At 40.6% G+C, this 23,196-nt stretch overlaps 1 protein-coding gene across 6 annotated transcripts in view; it reads right to left on the bottom strand.

The window, feature by feature from the left end:
* Nucleotides 1-23,196, bottom strand: part of AMBRA1 (autophagy/beclin-1 regulator 1) — a 185,504-nt gene that overhangs the window by 116,237 nt on the left and 46,071 nt on the right. For 2 of the 6 annotated variants that reach the window (XM_012645191.1, XM_012645188.1), the window contains one exon: nt 8,143-8,322. The exons of 1 other annotated variant lie outside the window; for it this stretch is intronic. In XM_012645191.1, coding sequence (XP_012500645.1) covers nt 8,143-8,322 — 180 coding nt within the window. Of the gene's footprint in view, nt 1-8,142; nt 8,323-12,414; nt 12,502-23,196 lie in introns of all 6 variants that reach the window. 3 more of the 6 variants (XM_012645192.1, XM_012645190.1, XM_012645194.1) reach the window with 2 other exon arrangements.

Below are 23,196 nucleotides of genomic sequence, written 5' to 3' on the forward strand. Positions count from 1 at the left end.
GGAGTTTGAGACCAACCTGGCAACACAGGAGACTTTAGTTTCTACAAAAAAATAGGAAAATTAGCCAGGTATGGTGGTACATGACTGTAGCCTCAGCTATTTGGGAGGCTGAGGCAGAAGGATCACTTCAGCCCAGGAGTTCAATTGTTCAGTGAGCTATGATTGTGCCACTACACCACTCTAGCCTTGGTGACAGAGCAAGACCCTGTCAAGAAAGGGGAAAAAAAAAAAAGAGAAGAAGAAGAAGGAAGAAAGGAAAAGAAAGAAAAGAAATAAATATTTGGGGTCTTTATTTAGAAGTTTGGTGATATTTTTGTGACCAGAAATACGCCATAAAAACTTAACTCTTGTTTATATCAACTAGCCTATGGTAAAACTGGTTTCGTTATAGTTGTTTTACTTAAAGTCCTTGTTTCCATGGAGGACTTACTGTACTTGCCTTCCTCCTAAATATATCTACAGAACCACCCTATTTTAAGACTCACAGCTTTCTCTTTTATAAGTCCAACTTATAAAAACAATCAACCACTAAAAAAAAACCAAATAAGTGAAATTATTTAAGATTCTCTGGTAAATAGGAAGGGAACAGTTTTTATCTCATCCCACTTCATGAACTAATTCTGTATAATACTACCATCCAATATATGTAGATGGGAGGCTGATTCCTGACTGTTTTAGCAGGTTCCATACTGTAAAGAGAATTATAATTACACAGTTGTGTTTCCTTAGAGTTTCTCTTGTACTTCCAATATTAAAGAGTCTATGGTTTGTAAGACAAAGGCAACTCCATTTCAAAATGAAGTAGACAATATCCCCCTCCAAAGATTTCAGATGCCAAGTTACCCTTCCCTTTCTTGGCTACAAGGTATATATTTGTTATTAGAGATTAGATATTGACTCCTACAGAAGTCATGGAAATTCTGGGCTCAGAAGAGAGAGCAAGAGTAAATACTACCAAAGACATCTGGCTTAATTCACTCTGCTGGAATTTCAAGCCTGGAGAACTTGAAGTATATAAGTCTCACGAAGCTATCAGGATTATCAACTGATGAGAGCAGTATTATCTGGTTTCTAACATATTTTTTTTGTCACAGCTCAACCGTATTTCAGTTATATCAATGGGGCAGATGAAGAATATTAAATTGTGAGCTAAAGGCAAGCAACTTCCTCTATGCCACACCCAGTTAGACAGCAGAGCTGAGCTACAGTCTTCAGAACTCTCCTCAGCTACCTGATACACCAAGAAGACCTTTTAATCACTTCCTTGCCAGAAGGTGTCTTGCAAGGGGACCATAAAAGGAAAAGTTCTTGCTACATGAGTCTCCTCTGTACATGAGTATGTGGTACTGCTAGAACATATCATGCCAAACTAAGGAACCAGAATAGATCTCTGGCATCCAGAAATGATTATCATACTCACAACTAAACATTTTTGCATACAGGCATACCTCACAGATACTGCAGGTTCGGTTCCAGACCACTACAATAAAGTGAATATTGCAATAAAGCAAGTCACCAATTTTTTGGTCTCCCAGTACATATAAAAGTTATGTTTACACTATACTGTAATCTATTAGGTGTGCAACAGCATTATGTCTAAAAGAACAATGTACATACCTTAATTTAAAAATATTTTATTGCTAAAAAATGCTAACGATCATCTGAGCCTTCAGTGAGTTGTAATCTTTTTGCTTGTGGAGGGTCTTGCCTCGATGTTAATGGTTCCTGACTGATCAGGGTGGTGGCTGCTGAAGGTTGGGGTGGCTGTGGCAATTTCTGAAAATAAGACAACAATGAAGTTTGCTGCACCAATTGACTCTTCTTTTCATGAAAGATTTCTCTATAGCATGCGATGCTGTTTGATAGAATTTTACCTACAGTAGAATTTCTTTCAAAATTGGAGTCAATTCTCTCAAACCCTGCTGCTGCTTTATCAATTAAGTTTATGTAATATTCTAAATCCTTTGTTGTCATCTCAACAACGTTCACATCATCTTCACCAGAAGTAAATTCCACCTTAAGAAACCACTTTCTTTGCTCATCTATAAGAAGTAACGCCTCATCCAGTCAAGTTTTATCATGAGATTGCAGCAATTCAGTCACATCTTCAGGCTTCCAGGCTCCACTTCTAATTTTAGTTCTTCTGCTATTTCTACCATACCTGCAGTTATTTCCTCCACTAAAGTCTTGAACCCCTCTAAGTCATCCGTGAGGGTTGCAATCAACTTCTTCGAAATTCCTGTTAATGTTGATATTTTGACATCCTCCTATGAATCATGAATGTTCTTAATAGCATCGAGAATGGTGAATCCTTTCCAGAAGGTTTTCAATTTACTTTGCCCAGTTAGAGGAATCACTATCTATGGCAGCTCTAGCCTTACAAAATGTATTCCTTTTTTAAATAATTTAATTAGTTAACTGATTAATTAATTTTTTGAGACAGAGTCTCGCTCTGTCACCCCAAGTAGAGTACAGTGGCATCATCGTAGCTCCCTGCAACCTCAAACTCCTGGGCTCAAGCAATCTTCCTGCCTCAGCCTCCCAAATAGCTGGGACTATAGGCACACACCAGAATGACTGGCTAATTTATTAGTAGAGATGGGGTTTTGCTCTTGCTCAGACTGGTCTCAAACTCCAAGCTCAAGCAATCCTCCTGCCTCAGCCTCCCACAGTGCTAGGATTACAGGTGTGAGCCACTGCGCCTGGCCCGAAATGTATTTTTTAAAAAGACTTGAAAGTGGAAATTACTCCTTGATCCACATGCTGCAGAATGGATACTGTTAGAAAGCATGAGAATAACATTAATCTTGTACATCTCCATCAGAGCTCATAAATTACTAAGTACATTGTCAATGAGAAATAATATTTTGAAAGAAATCTTTTTTCTGAGCAGTAGGTCTCAAAAGAGAGCTTAAAATATTCAGTAAAGCATGTTGTACACAGATGTGCTGCCATCCAGGCTTTATTGTTCCATTTACAGAGCACAAGTAAAGTAGATCTAGAATAATTATTAAGGATCAGAGGATTTTTGAAATGGAAAATGAGCACTGGCTTCAACTTAAAGTCACCAGCTGCATTAGCCCCTATCAAGAGTGTCCACCCGTCCTTCGAAGCTCTGAAGCCAGGCATTGACTTCTCCTCTCTAGTTATTAAAGTCCTAGATGGCATCTTCTTCCAAAAGAAAGCTATTTCATCTCCACTGAAAATCTGTTGTTTAGTGTAGCCACCTTCATCAATTATGTTACATTTTAGCTAGATCTTCTGGATAACTTGCTGCAGCTTCTGCATCAGTACTTGCTGCTTCACCTTGTACTTTTATGTTATGGAGATAGCTTCTTTCCTTAAACCTCATGAACCAACCTCTGCTAGCTTTACAATTTTCTTCTGCAGCATCCTCACCTCTCTCAGCCATCATGGAATTAAAGAGAGTCAGGGCCTTCCTCTGGATTAGGCTTTGGCTAAATGAACGTTGTGGCTGATTTGGTCTATGCAGACCACTAAAAACTTTTTCTACATCAGCAATAAGGCTGTTTTGCTTTCTTATCATCGGTAAGTTCCCTGGAGTAGCACTTTTAATTTCGTCGAAGAACTTTTCCTTTGCATTCACAACTTGGCTAACTGGTGCAAGAGGCTTAGCTTTCAATATCAGCCTATCTCAGCTTTCAACATGCCTTCCTCACTAAGCTTAATCATTTTCAGAGTTGATTTAAAATGAGAGATGTGCAACTTTTCCTTTCACTTGAACATTTAGAGGTCATAGGGTTATTAATTGGCCTAGTTTCAATTTTTCTGTGTCTAAGGCAATAGGGAGGCATGAAGAGAGCGAGAGAGACAGGGGAATGGCCGGTCAGTGGAGCAGTCACAACACATACTACATCTGTCAATTAAGTTCACCAACTTACATGGGCATGGTGTGTGGCATCCGAAACAATTACCATAATGACATTAAAGATCACTGATCACAGATCAGCATAACAGATATAACAATGAAAAAGTTTTAAATATCATGACAATTACCAAAATGTGACACAGAGACATGAAACAAGCGCATAGTGTTGGAAAAATAGTGCCAACAGCTCAACGCAGAGTTGCCACAAACCTTCAGTTTGCAAAAAATGCAATATCTGTGAAGTGCAATTAAAGCAAAGCCCAATAAAATGATGTGTGCCTAAATTTGGCCACAATATGGATTTCTGGGTAAAGGGGACCCAAATACAACCAGATAAATTAGCAGAGTGAGGAAAATAAATATAACAGATCTAAAGAGATTTCATCTTAAGGCTGAAAAATTAGAATTCTCACTATGATTTTCCCAAGTAGAAACCCAAAGTATAGCCCAGTGTCACAATTATGAATGAAGGACTTGTTCTCTTCTGTGCTAGCAACAGTTTTTAAGAAGCTAAATATAGGCCAGGCACAGTGGCTCACACCTGTAATCCTAGCACTTTGGGAGGCTGAGGCGCGAGGATCACTTGAGATCAGGAGTTCAAGACCAGCCTGACCAAAATAGTAAGACCCCGTCTCTACAAAAAATAGAAATCTTGGCCAGGCATGGTGGCGCACACCTGTAGTCCCAGCTACCGAGGAGGCTGAGGCAGGAAGATCCCTTGAGCCCAGGAGTCTGAGGTTGCAGTGAGCTATGATGATGCTACTGCACTCTAGCCTAGGCAACAGAGCAAGACCCTACCTCCAAAAAATGAAAAAGAAAGAAAAAAAAAAAAAAAAGCAGCAGCTGAATATAACTACTCAGTGGCCAGCACTGCATGATGGAGATATTTGTGGCTGATCTAATCTGAAGTTTCAAGGCAAACAGCTGCAGAAAGGGGCAGGAATACGAGCTAGGGATGATTCTGGGATTATAATTTCATTTAGAACAACCGATAATATCAGGAAGAGGGCGAAGATACCTGGAAAAATAGTCATAAAGGTATACATATCACTTCTTTTGCAGGTCTTAGCAACTACTGGGACATAACACTTAACCTGGGCTTTATAAAAGTCCCCCTCCCTCTTTCCAAAGGGATGGTGAACATGAAAATGTGAATTTTCCTTATGCTTATTTGCCATCGGCATTCTAGTAGGTGGTCTGGGCTTGAAAGGAAGCAGACAGACAGCAATGTCACTGGCAGCCACACCTTTACCCTGCTTACGAAAATCTTTATACAAAGACAGCTGCTGAAGGCTTCAGGAGAGACCTGCTAACAGCAGGTTTCTGGATGTCCTGTTTGTGCATTTTGATAAACACAGGGATCCTGCAGTCTCAATCCTCACTGCAGACAGAGATGAATGGCAGGAGATGCCTGCCTGGGAAGGTGGTCATTAATCCAGACCAAAAAGAACAGAAAATTTAACCTGATGCCAACCAGTCATCTTCCCTAGAGATAGATCTTGATGATCTTCCACAGCAAGCTTGTGGGAGGGCTCAAAAATGGTTGTGCATCATTTTTAAAGGTTTTTAAATCTGCAGGACAATAATAGTCAGACACTAAATATGCTTGTTCCTGTTCTCTAATCTTAGACATATCTGATATGGTCAAGTGGAAGGGAACCAAAAAAGACAGATTCTGAGTAATGGCTCCCTGGTTTTCCAGAGACTCTATACACCAGAATGTATAACAAATAGGAGAGGGAAGAGGTCAAAGTGAGGTAGCAAAGGCAGGAGTATGATGTGTTGTGAAGGTGCGGAAACCTAATAAAAGAACAATCACTCTTAATGGTACCCTAACTGTTAGGATTTCAGGCCATATCTACCTTACCTCTCTGTATCTGAAAAAACTATAAATTATGACTATACAAGCCTCTAACTTTCGTTCTAGTTATCAAGGCTAAGAGAAAGGATTGATGTAGAGAAATTAAAATGGGCTGGTATGTTCCTTATTCCTAACTCTCTTCCTCCTTAGAGCACCTGGAGATTAAGAGCAGCACTCAGGGTACAGTGTGGCGAAGAGCGCAGGGAAGAAGACAAAGAAAGAATGAACAGAAAGTAAATCAGCATCAACCAGCCAGCAATATCCTTCACTAGAAGACCTGGACTACTAACGCTGAAGTGACTAATCCACAGCTGCTATTAAAAACAAGATTCTGGTCTACATCAGCCCCAAAAGAAAAGCAAACACCCAGAGCAGGGACTCTCAGAGGGGCATTAGAGAAATTGGCCCATTGTTACTAACCAGGGAGGATTAGACCCCTAGGAAAAAACAATGGTAATCAGCTCATGGAAGGTGAAGAAGGAAATGTAAATTCAGGTCGTGCTGAAGCCAGGGGGTTGGGGTGAAAGCACAGGTGGGCTGGGGGAGCATAAGGAGGAGGCAGTCTGACACAGGAAAATTGAGGGGGAAGGAAGGGGAGAGGAGGAGGTGGTAGCAGAAGACAGGGAAGGTAAGATTGAGAACAGAACATTTTAAACTAACCCAGAACTCCGTTGTGAAGGACAAGTCACGAGGCAAGATACAGCTCAAAGGCATGAGCCCCACATTTCACTACTGCAAAGAGGCAACACAGACTTCAAGCGTGCATGGAGAGAGGACTAGGCAATCAATCCACAGCACTGACTTCCAGGGCTCCCTGGCATTACTGAGTGAAAGCCACCCAGGCTTTTCAGCAGCACTAAGTGCCAGCTGCCTCAGCATGTTATGTTTAAACTGCTTCCCCGAATAGATCCTGGTCCTGGAAAAGTCATAATATCTACAGGCGAACATATTTCACCACAAGTGTCTATCTGGCTAAGTGAATGGAGACACTCTGTTCCCTGCACTGTTGTTATATGCATCACCTCACCCTAGAGTAGACAGAAGGGAGAGGACGCATGCTGAGAGTCAGAAAGTAGCTCTGCTCTTCTCCCACAGTAGACAAACAGGGACAGTGACCCCTGCTCCATTTGCCACATGACAGCTGCTTCAGGCCATCCCTGCATTTCTTTCCCATTTACATGTTTCTCAGACAAATAAACCTCCCACTTGGTGTTCCCTTTGCTTCCAAGAATGCAAATGCTAGTACGTTTAACGATAGCATCAGGAAGGCAAATTGGTACAAAGATTGTTCCCACTTTCTTTGTCCTTTCTGGCAAAGAGGTTTCTTAAACATAAAGCTCTGTTGCAAGATGACTCATAGGTAACTATCCATTCAGTTAAGGAAGAGGAAGAAGGTTGAGCGGGAGGCAAGAACTCCTAAGACCCCAGACCTGGCCAGGCTACGTCAGAATAGAAGAGGGGTAGGGGGAGAAATGACTGACGGGCTGTCCTATTTCAATAAAGCCAGCAAAAAAGGAAAGGAGGAAAAAAAAAAAATACTTCCTTCTCTCTCTCTCTCGGTTTGCATGTTTGAGAATACCAAAATATAGGAAGCAAAATAAGACCCAAATGTCCAATTTGATACGAGCCAGGAAAGCTCAGTTTCAAGATGGAAAGAAACACAATGACCGGCTAGAAAGGCAGGAGCAGCAGTCAAGAGAGCAGCAGTCAAGAGAAAGCGACACCCAGCAGGAAGGCTGGCTGGCAGGTATCCTGGAGCCTGGGGATATCTGGCTCCTTTAGCTCACCACCCCCACCACCAACCACTCAAAAAGACCAAAAGCAGCAAGGAATCACCTCTCAACACACCACATTAATTTGACAGGCAACTTTCACAGGATCCTGGATGGGGCATAGGAGGGAAGAGACTTTTAGAAAATTTAGGCAAGGAAGTAGGACCTCCAAGAATCAGTTTTGATCACGGCACTAAGAAAATCCTTTTAGGGAAATCTGAGTATTTTAAAATAAAGAATACATCCCACATCTACTCTGCTTAAGAGAAAAAAACAGCAACCCTCCTGCCTCTCCATGTTGTGAAGACAATCCATGAGAAGCATTTCCGTAGTCACTCTACGCGCAAAAGGGAAATATAAATGCTGCCTGAAGAACAGCAACCACCTCTCTGCTTCTGGCCTGGGGCCAATAGGCTGCCTCTGCCCATAGGCTGTGGCGAATCAGCAATGCAACTACCAGAAGTAGAAGTGCTCTGGGCGAGTCAACCCTCAGTCCCTCACCCTCATCCTGTTACTCATAAATAGTAATTTAGGGGTTGGAAGAAAGAGTAGCCACCATTGCTGCTCAGACCGTAGCCAACTGGAGGAGAGGGAAGAAAGCAAGCTGAGTGTGTACTTACTCAAAGTCCTCAAATTCCAAGTCGGTTCCCTCTACTGATGGACCCTGGTTCTCTGAGGAAGAGGAGGAGGTGGAAGAACGCAGACGGTTCTGTTGGTAGCGCATAGAGCGCTGGCGAATACTGTCTCTCCGTGAGAGATACTGGATCATCCTCTGGGCGTAGTATGCAGCAGGAGATAATCTGAGAGAGACAGAGATGGACAAACACAAACTAGCACTAATGTGGGGAATACTATGAAAGACAGTAAATCCAGCTCTCCTATGGCATCTGCCTGCTGAGAAGAACTCTGGAGACAAAAAATAAAAGGCATTTAACTCACCAGGAGGTTTGTACTGCAGAATATACTTATCAGACTATCACCAATGTTTCTGTTTGTGATAAGGCAAATAGGCAGTTTAATCAGTCATATTCTGACGAAGAGCTCCCCCTTCCCAAGAGGATAATACTGGACCTGTCTTTCTAGCTTCTTAAGGGATCCCTTTTAGCCTCTCAGAGTGTACTTTAAACAGAATCTCGGCTTTTCCTTGATCACCATCCACATACAAAATGTAAGAAATGAAAGGGACCTTAGTAATCATCTACATTTTCATTTTATAGATGAGAAAACAGGCCAGGAGATGGTAAGCATTAGATAATTCAAGAAGGCACCCACAGGTATCTGCACCAGGACTTCTTTTTTCTCCAACAAGTATACATAGCTCCAGATTGTCCTACCTCCTTAAAATGATCTCTTGGAACCTCTTATCTCTCCCTTATGGATTAATGATAGGTATTTATAACATGAAAAAAATATTCAGGACAGAAACTGAGAGTAAAATATCCTTGGGAAAACAGAATATCTAACAGAGAAAAAGATTTTCTATATCTTACAATCAGCATCAGCGGCTACACGGGCACTGAGCAATACAGAAGGTAATAGTTGTTCAATTTTCTTCTCCCTTACTATAGCTAATCCACTAAATGAGTAGCCCAGATCTATATTCTTCAAATTATGGCTTAAGTATCCCGAGACTCAATGAAAACTTCTAGGGTCCCATACAATTCCCCACATTCCCTTCTTTCTCAAGTTTTTCCTCCATTTCTCACAACACTGTTATGTAATTTGAGGCTATGAACTGAAAACATGAGAGAGGAACAATAAAAGAAGAATGTTTTATATGATAATATTGAATGGATTGCTAAGAAATTTCAGACTTAAAATCTGCCTGAGGCACACATTTTGACTCAATAATTCCACTAGGAACTTAATCCTAAAGAAACAAAACACAAGGATACAAAGATACATAAGTTCATTTGCAACATGGTCAACACTAGTGAAAAACTGAGAAACAACTCAAATGCCCAGCAAAGGATTAAATAAACTATAGCCATACAGAGAAACACTATGTAGCAATTAAAAAGAATAAATTACCCAAATATACTCACAGGGAAAACCCTTAAAAATAAAATTTTAAGTGGGGAAAATTTTGAAGAATGGCCTATATATACAAAAATATATTTCTGTGATTAAGAGAAAAACCAAAAGGAGACACAGCAATCCTAATGAGGATTTCTGGGGACTTTTATATTTTATATACTTCTGTAACATTTGAATATAAAAAGAAAAAGCATATATCCCCTGGGATTTTTTTAATGGAAATCTGAAAACTCTGAGAATGGAAACAAATAGTTATATCCAAAGGGTATAAAAAGTTATTTGCAAACATCTTACAAAGAGGTCCTCTGACACAGGCCAAAGGAGATCCTGCAGTCAACTGCTATAGGAACTGAGGCTGCCTTTGAAATGCCTGTCATCAGAGGTGGTGTCCTACCAGCCAACCAGCAAATGGAATTCCCAAGCAGGCCAGCTAACAATCGTTGGAATTCAAATGTCTGTGTTACGAAATAATATACTGCACTGAACACTGCCGGATCCAAATTAGCTTTGCGTGTAGCAAGTGGGCATGGTATGCATAGATGCCTTGACCAAGATAATCAGAGTACAGAACTATTTCCTAAAGCCTCACTGGTGGAACTTTCATTATTCTTTTGGACCTCTGTTCCCAAGTATTTTGCAAGGATGAATCACAGAATCCTAAATTTTCAACAAACAGAAGTCAATGCTCGAGTTGTTCTTATATCTACTAAAAATACAGAAATCTTCCAGCAGAAACCAAGCACTGTTAGCTAAATTCTCAAGTCAATCAGACTAGAAAAGGATGTAACAGGAGAAAAGTTTCAAGAGGAGAAAGATCCTTTTTTTGGAACTGATTCTGAAAAATGACCATAAGTACACTCATTGCTCAGTTTATAGCTTACCCTAACTAATGGAATCATTATAAGATTACTGGTGATAGAGGTAGAAATAATGTTGATGCTGATGATAATAAAGATTGGCCCTTTATGTAGGGACAAAATTTCAGCACTAGGTAACCCTAGTTGTTTAATTTCACAATAGGACAGGAATTCCCTAAGCTATGAAACTATAGATCAGTGGTAAAAAAAAAAAAAAAAAAAAAAAGGACTCCTGACACAATTTTTAAATACAAGTACATCCTAGCCATGTCTTTTTAGGTTTCCAGAGGGAAGCTAAGGATCTAAATGCTGAGATATCTCACCAAGGCTTTGACCTATACATATTGTATAGGGTGAAGCCTAAGAGGAAAAAGAAATCAAACAACCAGTAATGAGTTAGTAACAATCATTCCCCTATGAAGACCTGTAAAATTATCAAACAACCCTAAAGTGTGCAAAGTGAAAATTTTAAATGTTTAAATAAATCCTTAAGTTTTCTTCAAGGAAGAACACTTTCTTCGCCAAAAAACCTACTTTGTGTTCAAAAGGAAAATGTAAAAATACCAATACCACAAAGTATGATACTTTCTGTCATAAAGAGATTAGAGCAAGAACAAATAACAGATTTATTACATGAAAAGAGGGCAAATAATTATCTTTAATAATTCTGTTGAACTTTGCAAGGTTAAAAATTATGGGGATTGAGAGTCCCATTGGAGACTCCTACTGCTGTCCTAAAAGAAACTGTTTTATAGCAAGAACTCTCTATCTTACTGCTTTAAAATATTTGATTCATATGAAAAACGTCTTTCCTTATATTTAGGGCTTAAAGCTTTGAAACACAGAGACTAATATAAACTTCCTTGCTTCAGTCATCGTCTAAGTTGCCTACCTGTTTTAAAGTCATCAATCCCTATGTTCTCTAATGCTTAAACTTGTCATTTCTCAGGTATGGAAAAAGAATTAAGAGGATAATGGAGAGTCTTTTCACTTTTATCTCAGAAAGAATCCTCAGTGTCATGATATAACTGTGGTAACAACGAAATCATTTAATATTCCTTCAATCAACTTGGTCTAAAGGTTTTTCCAGGTGGACTTGAAATCTGTAACCTAGAGCAAAGCTCATTTAGCTAACTGACCTGTACGGCCAACCTGCCAACTCCACCATTATAAATTACCTTTTTCTTTTGGCAAAGCCTCACAATGTGCTCTGGGATTGCTTAAATAATGTGCAGGTTATGCCTTTTCTGATCACTACCAGATTTGGTAAGCTCAGTTTTGATAGCCCCAAGTGGCTGCTCTCTACAGATAAATGTTACACATCAACATCCCATCTATCCTAGGTCCTCAGTTACCAGCATCAGGTAAGGAGGACCTTGAATTCATCTGGGTGTTTTTTTTTTTTTTTTTTATTTCTTCAAGAACTTATCAACTATCTTCTAGGCGTAAAGCAAGCACTGAATAAAATGCCAACCAGTTTTATACAGTTACTCTTTCTTCAGTCATCTTTTCCTTCAGGTAGTCTCCAATATTTCAATATCTGAAGGAGATAGACTGCTGCCCTTTGACATTTTAAATTCCTTCTCAAATGATAACAAATAGGATTTTTGTTTGTTTAATTTGTAAGTAATTCCCTACAAATAAAAAAAACTTTTGTTCCCCATTGGCTGTCCATCTGAAGGGCACTGGCCTCCATGGCCAGCAGAAAAAGAATTTCCTATGACTCTGCCTGTGGCCTCCTCAGGTTCCTCCTCTAGTACCCTGCTTGCAGAAATGAGCCCCAAAGGACAAGAGCTCGGTCAGAACCCTCTGTCATCAGAGGTACTGTTCACTTACCTGCAATACTTCCCAATCACCTGAACCACCTGTCTCAAAACTGTAACTGAAGAATAAAAGAGCACCAGGACCAGAGAGGCACAGAACGGAGCTTCCAACAGCTTGGCAACGCCAAGGGCCGCCCCTCCCCCCACCTAGTGCCATTTCTCACTTTGGCCTTACCTCGCTGGGTCTGGGTAAATTGGGTGCTCTCTGGATCCTGCTCCATCATAACGGGATAATGAAATGAGGGAAGACTCCAGCAGCCTCCTAGCAGAGATTAAAAAAATGGCAATAATCCCTGTCAATTACCAACTCAGAGGTCATTCATAAGGAAAAATGGGGGAGGGATAAATAACATCCCCCTTTGCAGTAAGCTAACACCTGTTATCTGGATCACACCCTTCCTATAAGCTAAGTTTGTAGAGACAAATAAATGAGGAGCTACAGAGCTCCCACACTAGATATGGCCACTGTGGTATGCTGAATATTGCTCTTCAGGAAGAAATGAACAAGTGCTTGAAAGACATGATCTTATTTCTATTTGCAGCACCTCCAATAGACAAATAGGAGGTTGAGATCAACACAGGAGGGAAAACTTAGGCACACACAAAGATCATCACATAGTGCCAACATTTATTTATCTTGGCATTCAGTTTCTCCATGCCATCATAATCCATCATCCACCTATCTTCTTTCTACTCATTCTGCCCTGTCCACACCCTTTTTGTAAGAAACAGTGCTCCTCAGATGTACAACTATGATATATCAACTTTTAAAAATACACATACAGGCCGGGTGCAGTGGCTCACGCCTGTAATCCTAGCTCTCTGGGAGGCCAAGGCGGGTGGATTGTTTGAGCTCAGGAGTTCGAAACCAGCCTGAGCAAGAGTGAGATCCCATCTCTACTAAAATTAGAAAGAAATTAATTGGACAATTAAAAATACATAGAAAAAATTAGCCGGGCATGGTGGCACATGCCAGTAGTCCCAGCTACTCAGGAGGCTGAGGCAGGAGGATCGCTTGAGCCCAGGAGTTTGAGGTTGCTGTGAGCTAGGATGACGCCACGGCACTCTAGCCCGGGCAACACAGTGAGACTCTGTCTCAAAAAAAAATACACATACACACAAAAAGAGAGAGTACTCCTCAGGCTTTCTTAACAACTGACAAGAATTTTTACTTATATAATCTAGCCTAATCATGGAATCAAACAGTCATATGTGATACCCACACATTTCATTGAGCACTTTATTGGTGCCAAGCAATATACTAAGCACTTCACATGTATTTCTTTGTTTAAACCTCACCACAACCTAGTATGGTAGGTATTACTACATACACGAGAACACCGAGCCTAGAAGTTAAAGTATATCACCCTGTGGCACACAGCTATTAAGTGATAGTGCCAGGACTCCAAAACGAAAGGAGGCCCTTTCTTAACTCCAAAATGCAGGACCTTCCAGGGTCCAGCCAGGAAACAAGTGCATATGTATCCACTGTGAGCAATGAAGATTAGCAAACAGGAAGGTATATGTCCTATCATTCAGCTCCAGCTATGCTAGAATGTGGGCTCAGTACTGCTGGGTCTTACTACTTTTTTAGGAAAAAGCCAGAAATCTGGACTTCTGCATGTAATCGCCAAAGAGTTAAATTTTAGCTATGAGCTTTTTTTTTCCTTTTTGTACAAGGGCCAGTTAAAACACATACGATAAACATGGCCCAGGGGCTCGCTGGTTTGCCATGTCTAACACGTGCCTGCCAACTCACATGTGCCTTGGCAGCCAATCAAGCTCCTGCCATAGAACATGTCTCAAAGGAAATGGTCTCTGAAAGAAATGCGTGCGTATTATTCCTCTCCAGCAGCATCTTCCCTGCCTCTCCCAGGAACAGGTCACCAGCTCCCTGCCAGACTCTTCTTTAAAGCAGATCTGCAGGATAAGGACAGCAGCTACCAATGTTTTCCAATTGAGTTAATTTAATTCACTGTTATTAAAACCAGCTGGCTATAGGTAGAGTCATGTGCAGTCACTTTATCCCAGCAACTGGCCCTCCCCAACATTTCTCCTAACAGCCTAGGGAAGAGAGAGCAAAGTCTCTATCAACCTGCCTTACAACCTGGCCTGCCTAGGACAACCAACTATTGAATGCAGTTTTCTATCTAGACAAGGTCTACATCCCCACACTTAGACACTTATAACAAACCTACCTCTGAATGGAGAGAACACAATGTAGCCAATGAGGACAAGAAGAATGTAATAAAATACATCTTCTCTTTGGTTGAAAGCCTGAATCTTCAGTAATATCACTGTTTACAGCAGCAGAAATGCTACATTTTATCACACTTTTTCTTTTCACATTTTAATGTGTCTGAAGTTGGGGTACATCTTACAATTGTGTAACAGTTTAATTGGTAGAAATTTTTTTTTCCTTTGTAGTCTTTCAGTCTTTGAAATACAGAATGTTTGTGAGAGTTAGGGGTAGTGAGAGGTACATAGTCTGGAGAAAAAAAGAAAAGCAAAAATTTGAGAAGAGTATGTATTCAAGTCATTTAGGCCATTTTATATAGTCCTTATTTATTACTAATGAACTAGTTCTTTAGAACTGGGTGGGGAGCTAAAGAATAGAAGGAAAGTCTGGGAACAGCTGACTGCCCTAGAATACCTAGAAGCTTGTTCCATCCCAAAGTGCTCTGGAGTTAGTCCTGACTATCACTGAGCTCTGCCATGTTAGCCTCCAAATGGCTGCTTAGTAAGCAGAGGCCCTTTGGCAAGGAGCATCCTCCAGACTGACCAAAATATATCCTTAAGTAATTCTGCCTGGAAAACAATTATGGTAAGTTAGGAGGCAAATAATGTCCCCTACTATGGCAAGGCAATGACAGTATTGACAGAGATAAGATGATTTGTCACAGATGCTACAAAGGAAATTCCTCAACTGGAAGAGTTTGAATTAGATAACTTCAATTTTAATGACCCTATTTTCTAATTCTGCGAAGTCTAGTTCCCACTCTAACTTCTTTTAAATCAAAGTAGAACCAAAATGTTAGGCTTTGTCTCTGGAGAGTCCCTGAAGAGGTTCTTTTGGAACATGCATCCCCTGTGTCTACTTACTACAGAATCTGTTGGCACCATTTGCTCCCCAGACAATAGAGTGGGACTAGCAAGCCACATATATATGGCATTTTACTGCTAATACACTAAATCGGGAAAGCCAATCACTGTGAATAGCACCTCCCCACATATACACATCACTGATGAAACATAAGTTCTTCACAGTTACAAGTACTATCTGGAGTAAAAACAGACTCTCCAATTGGTGTGGAATAAAGAAAGAACTAAAGTTACTAGACAAGTAAACATCACCACCACCATTCCTAGGAACCTCAAAGAAAGATCCTTCTCTCCTAGTGTTAGCTTCTTGCAGAGAACTGTCAATGGGAAATGGCATGAGAAAATGAAATGGGAAGGCAGCCGTACACCTTCTGCTCTGGTCACCAAAAATTTGACTTAATGATCTATGATGCAATTTGACAATATGAAATCAAGGAGAGCTCAGATAAGCTTGTTCAAAATTTGAAGCTACCATTTCATTCTGACCTATAATCTCAACTTAGAAATATTTTAAAGAGTCAATGAAGACCTGACCAAAAAAAAAAAAAAAACCCCACAAAAACCCCTTTCTTTTCTCTACAAGCTTGCCTGGTTCATTCTCTATCCCAGTGGTATCCAAGGGAGGTACACAAAGGGTTGGGTTATTTTGATCCACTGTGGAGCAGGAAAAAAATATTATAACTTTTCCTTTATAATATATAATCATAATGTATATAACACACACATGGGGATTACTCAGAAGCCTTTTACTAAAAGAGGTAATTTTTTTTAAAGTCTGAAGGCCACTGCTCTACCAAACTATATACTACTTTAAGAATATTCAGCCAGGTGTAGTGGCTCATACCTGTAACTCCAACACTTTGGAAGGCCGAGGTGGGAGGATTACTTGAGCCCAGGAATTCGAGACCAGCCTGGGCAACATAGTGAGACCCTGTCTCTACAAAAAATTTTAAGAATCAGCTGGACACAGTGGTGCACACCTGTATCCTACCTACTCAGGAAGCTGAGGTGGGAGGATCACTGGAGGCCAGGAGTTCCAAGGTTGCAGTGAGCTAAGATTGTGCCACTGCACTCCCACCTAAGTGACAGAGCAAGACTCTGTCTCTAAAAATAAAAGTAAAAATAATTTTAAAAATTGGCTGGGCACGGTGGCTCATGCCTGTAATCCTAGCACTCTGGGAGGCTGAGGCCGGCAGATCATTTGAGCTCAGGAGTTCGAGACCAGCCTGAGCAAGAGCGAGACCCTGTCTCTACTAAAAATAGAAAGAAATTAGCTGGACAACCAAAAATATACAGAAAAAATTAGCCGGCCATGGTGGCACATGCCTGCAGTCCCAGCTACTCGGGAGGCTGAGGCAGGAGGATTGCTTGAGACCAGGAGTTTGAGGTTGCTGTGAGCTAGGCTGATGCCACAGAACTCTACTCAGGGCAGTAGAGTGAGACTCTGTCTCAAAATATAATAATAATAATAATTTTAAAAATTAAAAATAGAATATCCAAAACTTAAAGAATAGAGTAACAACAAATACAGGAAATATAAATATAATAATATACATATAAATATAACAAATATATAAAAGCACAACCATATTCATATATAGATAGAGCAAAAAAGAGAACGATAAAGCAAATGTGGTAAAATGTTAACATACAGGGAATGTGAATGAAAGGTATATGGGAATTCTTTGTACTATTTTTGCAACTTTTCTATAATTCTGAAATTATTTCAAAAGAAAAATATTCAATATACAAAAATTTAAAAGTCAAATGCTGAACCTAAAGAGGCAGCCATTCATTTTCAAAAGAATTACTTCTTAAAAAGGATTTCTTCGAATAGCCCTAATGCTCCTAAAGTTTTAGTAAACTACAGGCCCTGGGTCAGCTGCTTGTTTTTGTAAATAAAGTTTTATCTGAAAACAGCCACACTTATTTACATACTGTCTGGCTGCTTTGGAGCTAGCAAGGCAGAGTTGAACAATCTGGATAGAGACAAAGCCTAAAATATCTACCTCCTATGCCTTTATATTAGGTTGGTGCAAAAGCTAATTGCAGTTTTAGCATTGTTGAAATTTGCCGTTTGATACTGGAATACATTCTTAAATAAATGTGGTTATGTTATACATCATTTTAATGCACATTTCTTGCTTTATTTTTTTGCTCATAACTTATTACTTGCTGTTTATTTTATATTTATTTTATACTATGGAAATGATGTTAGACAAAAAGCAGATTTGAGCGATTTTCTTATTCGAGTTCAAAATGGGTCGTAAAGCAGTGGAGAAACTCGCAATATCAACGACGTATTTGGTCCAGAACTGCTAACGAACGTACAATGCAGTGGTGGTTCAAGAAGTTTTGCAAAGGAGACGAGAGCCTTGAAGATGAGGAGTGCAGTGGCCAGCCATCGGAAGTTGACAATGATCAACTGACAGCAATCAATGAATCACTGATCCTCTTACAACTACATGAGAAGATGCCGAAGAACTCAATGTCGACCATTCTATGGTCATTCAGCATTTGAAGCAAAATGGAAAGGTGAAAAAACTCAGAAAGTGGAGCCTCATTAGCTGATAGAAAATCAAAAAAATCATTGTTTTCAAGTGTCATCTTCTCTTCTTGTACGCAACAATGAACCATTTCTTGATCAGATTGTGATGTGTGACAAAAAGTGGATTTTATATGACAACTGGGGATGAGCAGTTCAGTGGTTGGACCAAGAAGCAGCTCCAAAGCACTTCCCAAAGCCAAACTTGCACCAAAAAAAGGTTATGGTCATATTTGGTGGTCTGCTGCTGGTCTGATCCACTACAGCTTTCTGAATCCCGGCAAAACCACTACATCTGAGAAGCATGCTCAGCAAATTGACTGAAAACTCCAACACCTGCAGCTGACACTGGTCAACTGAAAGGGCCCAATTCTTCTCCACGACAACACCCGAATGCACCTTCCACAACCAACATTTCAAAAGTTGAACGAATTGGTCTACGAAGTTTTGCCTCGTCCACCATATTCATCTGACCTCTCGCCAACCAACTACCACTTCTTCAAGCACCTTGACAATTTTTTGCAGGGAAAATGCTTCCACAACCAGCAGGATGAAGAAAATGCTTTCCAAGAGTTCATGGAATCCCAAAGCATGGAATTTTATGCTGCAGGAATAAACAAACTTATTTCTCGTTGGCAAAAATGTGTTGATTGTAATGGTCTCTATTTTGATAAATAAAGATGTGTTTGAGCCTATTTATAATGATTTAAAATTTATGGTCCAAAACTGCAATTACTTTTGCTCCAACCTAATAGAAGACATTTGCCCACCCAGGCTCTAAAATATTTGCTTACATAAAATTCCTTGAAAGATATGGTGGAATAACTAAGGAACAGAATAGAAAAACTTGAACTCAAAGCATTATGCACTACAGAAACCATCGAAAATGAATATAAAGCCCTACTGAAATAACAAGTTAACAGGTACCCAATTCACGTTGTAAAATGCCTAACACTTTAAATGAACACAGTCATTTGTTTCTTCCCTGATTTATATTCTGAATATCTGCAAATGGGTTCCCTAAATCAGCTGTTTGATGATGAGGAAGACAATAAAAAGTAGTGGAAGACCTGGAAAAGAAAAAAGTGGTCAGGAGAGAAAAGACAGATCCTCTAAAAGAAAAGATCCTTTACTTCAAATTCAATGGATATCATAGTTGAGGTGCAGAAGTCTGGGTACTAGTCTAGACACAATAAACAAGCCAATGACAATTCCTCCTTACTAAATAATTATACCCTAAAAATATCCTTTTAACTGGTTGTCAGATCACAGGGAAGAAATCAATATCCTAAAGCAAACAAACATGTTCAGACCTTCTCCAACCATTGGAAATAATCAATTGCCAGAAATCTGTGGCCTCTACTGATAGGGAACACCTGCTCCTAGAAGCCCCAAAGATGTCACTGATGGCCCATGCCTAATAAATAACTTCCTTAGCTTTAGTGTCTGTATGGCATCTGCTGTTTCAATTCATTGGTACAGCCAAACCCAAACTAATAGCTCCCTTCTGCCTAGGAAAAAAAATCCAGATTCCTCAGCTCAGCATTCAAAGCTGTGCAGCCAAATTTCTCATTCCTCTTGGATATACCATAAGCTCTAGTTTAGTGGTTTTCAAATTTTTTGGTGTCAGGACTCATTTAAATCATAAAGTCATAGACTGTCTACTTGGCATCAAACTACCGTTGATGCTCCTGGACTGTATATTGCCAAAAGAGACCTCAAAGGGGAAAGAGGGCAATGTTTCCCTTAAGTTCTTAAAAATTATAAAGACCTCAAAGAGCTCTTGTTTATACGGGTTTCATCTATCGATATGTATCATATTTGAAATTAAAACTGAGAAATTTCTAAGACACAACCACATTCTATTAGCCATCAGAATGATAATCTCAGTACATGTCATGAACCCGGAGAAAACTCCACAGTATATTTGTAAAAGAACGAGAGTGAAAAAGACAAAGAACATCTCCGTATTATTATACCAATAAAAATAAATAGTTTCAGGGCTGGGCGCGATGGCTCACACCTGTAATCCTAGCACTCTGGGAGGCCGAGGCGGGCAGATTGTTTGAGCTCAGGAGTTCGAGACCAGCCTGAGCAAGAGCGAGACCCCGTCTCTACTAAAAATAGAAAGAAATTAATTGGACAACTAAAAATATATAGAAAAAATTAGCCGGGCATGGTGGCGCATGCCTGTAGTCCCAGCTACTCGGGAGGCTGAGGCAGGAGGATCGCTTGAGCCCAGGAGTTTGACGTTGCTGTGAGCTAGGATGATGTCACGGCACTCTAGCCAGGGCAACACAGTGAGACTCTGTCTCAAAAAAAAAAAAAGAACCAGAGTGAAAAAGACAAAGAATATCTCCGTATTATTATACTAATAAAAATAAATAGTTTCAAGGCTGGGCACGGTGGCTCACACCTGTAATCCTAGCACTCTGGGAGGCCGAGACAGAAGGATTGCTTGAGCTCAGGAGTTTGAGACCAGCCTGAGCAAGAGCACGACCCCTTCTCTACTAAAATAGAAAAATTAGCTGAGCGTTCGTGCCTATAGTGCCAGCTACTCAGGAGGCTGAGGTAGGAGGATCACTGGAGCCCAGGAGTTTGAGGTTGCAGGAAGCTATGATGAAGGCACTGCACTCTACTCAGGGAGACAGAGCGAGAGCCTATCTCAAAAAAGAAAAATAAATAAATAAATAAGTTTTGATTCTAGGGATCCCATTGTTTTAGGTAAATGAAACACACCGTCACTATGCCACCTATGTTATTTATCTTGGCCATTTCTTCTTTCTAGAAAATTCCTCTTCCCTGTAAAAATCCCTCAAAGCTCAAATTATCTGACTCCTCCAGCCAGTTTACCCTCTCTTTCCCAATCCCCCATAGCATTTTGTACCTTTTTTTGGGGGGGAGAGGCGGACAGAGTCCTGCCCAGGCTGGAGTGCAGTGGAGTCATTATAGCTCACTGCAACCTCAAACTCCTGGGCTCCAGTGATCCTCCTGCTGCAGCCTCCACAGTGGCTGGGACTACAGATGCACCACCACGCCCAGATAATCTTTGTATTTTTAGTAGAGAAGGGGTCTCGCTCTTGCTCAGGCTGGTCTTGAACTCCTGAGCTCAAGTAATCCTCCCGCCGTGGCCTCCTGGAGTGCTAGGATTACAGGTGTGAGCCACTGTGCCCGGCCATTTGTACCTCTCTTAAGAGGCCTTCTCCTAAGTCACCTTGTACTTATTTATAAGTATGTCTTGTCTCTGCTACTGGACTACAAGCTACACAAAAACGGGTACTGAGTCCAAGCCATCTTTTTATCCCCATCAAAACTCACATCCTGGCTGGACACAGTGGTTCATGCCTATAATCCTAGCACTTCAGGAGGCTGAGGCTGGAAGATCCCTTCAAGCCAGGAATTCAAGACCAGCCTGGGCAATAGCAAGACCCTGTCTCTACAAAAACAAAAAACTTAGTCAGGTGTGATGGCATGTGCCTGTAGTTCCAGCTATTTGGGAGGCTGAGGCAGAAGGATCACTTGAGCCCAGGAACTTGAGGTTGCAGTGAGCTGTGATGATATGATGAAACCACTACACTCTAGCCCCAGCAACAGAGCGAGACCCTATCTCAAAAAAAAAAAAAAAAAAAAAAAAGAAGCCTCACATTTCTAATTAACATGTAATAGGAGATCAATAAACATCTAAGTGAATGAATCAGCAGGCCTTACTAGGATTGGAAAAATAAGCAAGACATATCTGATTACCCCCACTGATCCCATGACTTCAGACAAAGTTGCTAGATGCCCAAAAACTCCCACTAAAATTCTTGTAGGAACAAGGGTTTCAGAAACTGCTTACATCATCCTTCATCCCTCTGGTCACTTAAGCCACTCAGGTTAAAGTGCTGACATAGTTGCCCTGATAAATGCAGTGCAGCCCAGTCCCTGGGAGGCTCATTAAATCATAAAGTCAGAGGCTGGCTACTTGCCTGGGAAACTACCACTGATGCTTCTGGACTGTATATTGCCAAAAGAGACCTCACAGGGGAAAGAGGGCAATGTTTGCAAGGGAACGAAGGGGCAGGAGGCCAAAGAAACTTGAATGCGCTGTTGCTTTCTTCATTTCTGAATCTTATTCTGCAAGCCCCAGATCTTTGTCTCAGCGCATGCCCGGGCCAGGAGATGACAAGCCCTTATTCTTTGCAAAAAATAATTGTGTGTTCTGAAACGACACCTCTATTATGATTTCCAAATTGACATCTCTGCTTTAAAGCAGAGGCATCCAAGCCTCCCCATTTCACACACTAGCAATTATCGTTTAAGTTATCCAGCGATAGGCATTCATCTGATCGCTGCAGGGCCCCCTACTTTGAGGGGTGCACTTAGAGCATGTAATGTAGTTGCCTGCAGAGCCTGGCAGACAATTCCTGCCCCTGCTGTGGGGTGGACCAAGGCAAGGTGGCACTGCTAAAAGGCTAACCTCAGGAAGAAACCAGACGTACTACAGAAAGAGCTCACAGTGCCAATGGTATGGATCCACCTTATTTTACTACCATCAAACATAAATAATTCACAGGGTTCAAAACAACGGATTTCATCAGAAAAGCTTAAAAATATCTTTACAAAACATTAATGTATTCTTCAATGCCTCTGGGCAGTAAGCGATAGATGGTAAAACATCAGAGCACAACATAATCACACACACACCAAAAGGGAAGAGGCTGGAAACAGAATTTATATATGGTGTGCAATCGTGTATCTCACTACACAAAAGTCTTGCCTGAAAAGTCAGCCAGATCCCTCTGGGAACATCTGACCCTCTGTTATCTGTCTGGTGGACAGTTATTTTTAATACATTTGTAAAATGATTGGTTTACACTATGCTTAGCTCTTATATACCCTCAACACATACAATATAGTTATAAATCTTCAATTTATAATAAAAACTCATTCTTGTCAGCATGTAAATTCAAAGGCCCAAGCTGACACGGATGTCTTTACTCTATCCAAATCCATTTTCTCTGGGAGACTAGGGAGGTCTACTCAAAGACCACATACCTAAACCAGAGATTTAGACCAGAGGCTTTTCACCAGAGGATTAGTAAGAGCAAATCTATGAAAAAAAGTTCCACAGCTAGTTCTGATAGTCTCATGCACATGTGCCCCCACAAGCAATGGCTGGGATATATAACTTTAATTAAGACTTCAATTAAGAGGCAATGCAGCTGGGCATGGTGGCTCACGCCTGTAATCCTAGCTCTCTGGGAGGCCGAGGCAGGCGGATTGTTTGAGCTCAGGAGTTCGAAACCAGTCTGAGCAAGAGCAAGACCC

This window comes from Propithecus coquereli, unplaced genomic scaffold, assembly GCF_000956105.1.
Source record: "Propithecus coquereli isolate 6110/MARCELLA unplaced genomic scaffold, Pcoq_1.0 Scaffold227, whole genome shotgun sequence".
NCBI classification, from domain to species: domain Eukaryota; kingdom Metazoa; phylum Chordata; class Mammalia; order Primates; family Indriidae; genus Propithecus; species Propithecus coquereli.